The sequence below is a fragment of the Drosophila willistoni genome, unplaced genomic scaffold (genome assembly GCF_018902025.1).
Source record: "Drosophila willistoni isolate 14030-0811.24 unplaced genomic scaffold, UCI_dwil_1.1 Seg539, whole genome shotgun sequence".
NCBI lineage: Eukaryota > Metazoa > Arthropoda > Insecta > Diptera > Drosophilidae > Drosophila > Drosophila willistoni.
This window is the reverse complement of record NW_025814464.1, coordinates 21,438-26,309: the sequence shown is the minus strand read 5'-3', so window position 1 is coordinate 26,309 and position 4,872 is coordinate 21,438. Positions and strand designations below refer to the sequence as shown.

At 43.2% G+C, this 4,872-nt stretch overlaps 1 protein-coding gene across 1 annotated transcript; it reads right to left on the bottom strand.

Moving 5' to 3' along the window:
• Positions 1-3,959: 3,959 nt before the first annotated feature.
• LOC124461594 lies at positions 3,960-4,517 on the bottom strand. Its single transcript, XM_047013108.1, has one exon. It carries the CDS (start codon positions 4,515-4,517, stop codon positions 3,960-3,962), a length of 558 nt encoding a protein of 185 aa, XP_046869064.1.
• Between the last annotated feature and the right edge of the window lie 355 nt (positions 4,518-4,872).

Here is a 4,872-nt window from a genome sequence, read left to right as displayed (position 1 = left end):
TTCGCTCGCTTGTGCGCTTTCACGAACATGCACGTTCGCGTCTGGACCTTCAGGAGTCTCACGAGACATCGTCGGCAACTGGTTAGCACCCACTTGATACGGTGTACTCAATGTTGCTGCTCAATGTTTCCCAAGCCGCGCTGCTCAATAAGAGGCCCCGGACCAACATCCACAAGTTGTCCGGCAAGCACATTCGCAGACACTGCTGGGCTGTCTGCCTGTTCTTCGGGTACATCACTCTGTCCAGACCGATTCTGTGACATGACTGCATTTACCAATGCTCGCAATTGGTAAATTGACGCTTCTCTGTCGCAAGGTATTTCCTTGGCCACTAGCAACTCAAACAATGCGGTTTTGTTTAATTTAATGATCTCGGTGTATTTCATAAAAATACTTCCTTATGGCAAACCCTACGCCTGATTTGTAAACTCTCTATTATTTCATTAATTAATCCCTTAGGATTGTCTTTTTATTTTCGGATTTTATTTCTGTTTTTTATTAATTGCACATGTGGTCTTATTGCCTATATTTTTAGAGAGTGTGACCGTACCCCGCCTTAGTGTATTATACCCTTTTGGTGTGACCAAATTCGGTTATCGGGGAAATTCACTGAGACGAGGAGCGGACTTATTTAAAATATTCTTAATGTTTACACAAGAATAGGAAAGAGCAGGAGAGCGCGTCAAATTGAACACATGCAACAACAATTTGTACGCAAGAGCGTGGGAGTTAGTTACAACGGTAAAGACACAAAAGCAAAAGAGATAAGCAAAACAACAACACCGCTAATGCAAATATTGTTGTAAGTTTTGATTTATTTATATTTTAACAAAAACACAAAAGCCACTGCAAGAATTTGCGAAATGAAAATAAAATTCGAATGCTGAAATTATTATTAAACCGATAATGAGTTTAAAAGTTATAGAAAAGTATTTAATCGCGAGAAAAAAATAAAATTTGATAAGCACAAAAAAAAAACACGTCCGTCCTCTGTAAAGAGTGAAAGTTTTATTAAGAAGCAACTCCCAGCACAGTGTGCTCAGTGCATTTATGTTTATATATGTAATACTCCGTCGGATGTCGGAGTGGGTAGAAGTTGTAACACTAACTTTACTTACGGTCATTCGTAGCAGGTCTGGACGTGGTGTCATATGGGCCACTTGTTTGTACTGAGCGTTGTAGGACTACGTCTATATAAGGTAATGGTTCCTGGGAATTAGCTCCACCATTACCTGCTTCATATGTCCAAGCTGTTCATATTCTGACATAAATTTTACATATTCCTATTTTTATGACGGCACATTCCCCGTTCTAAAGACATGAATCTTCTTATGGCTACTTCCCGAGATTCTCCAAGCCTCTTCAGCAAATGGAGGCATTTCGATTAGTCGGTTATCAGCCGCCGAGTGAAGGTTATCGAAGCATTTGGCTCTAGTGTGTCAAGCCGCCAGAATTTTTCTAGAGATTCCTCTGGATTGGTAATGACTACCATACATGTGATTGTATGGATACAAATGTCTCAACTAGCATTGCGAACTTGTTGTAAATTGACCTTACAACCAAGCTTACTCGCGCTTTGCTTATCTGTGGTTGACCACCCACTCCATTTATGTGCACCTGAGTCTCACTAATTTTTAACGATAACTTCTTTACCAGTCTTTCTGAAACGAGATTTACTTGCGAGCCGCTTTCCAAGAGTGCCCGAAATTCTCCTTTCCTTTCATTGATCCCTTTTATTCACTACCTTGGCTGTTGCCAACAGAGTGTATTTTCTGTCAACTCCCAATTCGGAAGCTGCAGACGCAGATGTAGCTATTTGGTTGCCTGTTTCCAAATGCAACAATGTGTTATTTTTTTTTATCGCATTTGAAGCACCCCTCCAAGAACAATTTTTTTCCATATGGTCCGGCTTGAAGCAATTAATACACAATTTGTATCTCTGCACCCAATTAAGCCGCTATGCTGCGGATTTCATTTTAACTTTTTACATCGGAAAAGTTTGTGTCGCCGAAATTCGGGCCTGCATATAAACTTTGTACCACTGTAGCACAAAACGGAACTCTGTCCGAACAATCAGAATGACGCTCTTTAAAAACTTTAAAACTCTCTCTCTCATCTTACTCTTGTGGTACTTTATTATATATAAGTAGACACATAAGTGCGAAAAATACGCAGCTGCATTGATCTAAGTACATACATAAGAACCGCGTGTTCAGTTTTTTTTTTTCGTAGCCAAGAGGCCAAGACTAGAGTAAGTGAACTGAGATTGTACAATTATTAGTTATAAGAAATTTTTGAATAACCTGAAATTACCTACAGAATTAAAAAGCTTGCCACATACGCTGACCTTACTTGACGATTAAATGGATAACATTTTATTTCAAAGGCACTGGCGGAGCTAGATTAACTAGTCGAACGAGCAACAATTCTTTTTAATTTCTACGAGAAATTGCATTTAATTTCCAATAGGAATCAAATTTACTCTTTTGTAAAGAATTTTGAGCAAATTCTTAAATTCCTACGGTGTAGTAGAGCTACGGAGACCTAAAGAGGAGGAACTTACACAAATCCCAAGGAAAGAACAAATTTGAACTTTCCCACGCGTAAAATTACGTATAGACATGGCAACGAATGGAAGCTGTGGTCTATGCCAGTAGCCGGACAACAGTGCCACCTCGAGTTCCTGGATATGCGAGACATGTCGCCACGTGCCTGATGAAGTCGAACATAACCTCGAAACTGAATCACATCTCAAGGTTAACCACCAAGGTAACAAGGATCAGCACGTGGAAGATGAAGCAATGCCGGAAGACCAGCAAATGCTTGTGCGACAATTAGAGGACGAAATGTGCCTCGAAAGAGAATATCTGCGCCGTAAGTACGCCCTACTTAACCCGAGAGTACAGTCAAAGCGAATGACCATCCACAACATGCTGCCGGAATAAACCGAAACATAATGATGACGGATGATAGAGCCACCAACACTCCACAGGCGACAAGTACCAGAACGCAGAGAATGCCATGCAAAACTAATGGCATAACACAACAACAAGTAACTGCTCGACAATCAATGCCGAGGGAATTACCAGCCTTCAAAAGCACCTATGAAACAAGCACGCGGATCGGTGGATACAGCAACGAGGAGAACGCTATGCGCCTGCAGAGATGTGGTGATGGTGAAAAATATGTACGCTACCATTAGGGCAAGCAAGCTAGATGCGCACCTAAGCAACCCTACGTTATTGCAAGAGCTTATCGAGAAGATGGGACCTGTTAAATCAGAGAACCATAAACACATCTTCTGTGCGATATGCAAAGGACACCACAAACCAGTGTCTTGCGAAAAGTTGTTGCGGATCACCTATGTGCTCATTGTATAAAACCCCACAAGGGAGCCTGTTGGAGTCGCGTAGCTTGCGACATAAATGGCTGCAAAACATCATCCTCTTCTTCACAAGGAGGTGGCGGAAAGCGCCCTGCACAATCATCGTGGGTCACTAACCAACCAGCCAGAATGTTTTGTTCGAATTGTTCCAGTCACCTTGTACTCTAATTCGAAACCCGTCGATATATACGCCTTGATGGATGACGGATCGACTCTAATACTTGTAGAAGAAAAATTGGCTGATGCGCTCGATGTGAAAGGTTTTGCCAATCCCCTATGCATTAGATGGACTGGCGATGTTAGTGAGCAGGATCCAGAATCCAAGCAGCTGAACTTGGGAATCTCAAAACAAGGCAATAAATTATTTAAAGTGAATGAAGTCTGCACAGTTAAGTCCATTGGTCAGGCAGCAGTTAAATCAGCAGAATCGCAAAGAAAGCAGAGATGGCTACTTTCTTTTGTTTATTCAAATCAATTCAATTTTCGGTGGCGGCGAAAACTTTTTAAGCCCTGCTCTTTTCTCTCTCTCTCCTTCTCTTCTCCTCCTCGCTTTTCATAAGTTAGCCGCGCTAGCTCAAAAAAAACTCTCTGTGGCCAACCGTAGAAAGTGGGAACGCCACTTAATGCGGACAGTTTGCCTAGTGTCTGAGTTTCCACCCAGGTCATAGCGGATTTTGTTAGTCTGGGCGGCCGTTAGCAGCTGGCGGCGAGCGTTCGCATTTACCACCCGCAGTTGATTTTGCAGTTTAGCGAGGAATCCCGGGACTTCCGTAGGGACAGGAGTTGGTAGGCCAAATAGTAAATTGTTGGGCAGTCTAAGTTCTCTTCCAAAAGTTAGCATTGCGGGCAAATAAGCGGACCTTTCGTGAACTGTGGAACTGTAATCTAGCAACGTGCGATTAAAGCGTTCTACCATTCCGTCTGATTGTGGATGCAGCGTCGTGGTTTGTGTCTTTTCAACTGTCATCAGCCGCTTGCAGGCTTGGAAGACACCTGCCTCGAAGATGTGTCCTTGATCAGAGTGTAAGACGAATGGAACGCCGAATCGACAGAAGACTTCTTGTACCAATGCTCGTGCTGCAGTTTCGGCTGTCTTGTTCGGTTTGGCTGCACATTCCGGCCACTTATCCATAACGACCGCGACGTAGCGGTTCCCACGAGTCTTAGTTGGTAGAGGGCCCAGAATGTTAATCGCTAGGCGATCGAAAGGGGGTGCCACCAGGCTTGGATGTAGGCGACCGATGGTTCTTCGAGGTGGTCCTTTGCGTGTATGGCAGACGGTGCAGCGTGCGCACCAAAAATCATTTCTTCGCTTTGGCTAAGGTCTTCTTAGAACTAAAGTGACTTCCAGCCGGTGAATCGTGCACACCTCGAATGGCAGCATTTACCAGTGAGCGGGGCATAAGGGCTACAGGTATGTTCTCTGAGTTTTTAACGGTAATCAATCCTATTTCATCAACGGCTTATCGGTCGTAGAGATGCCACAA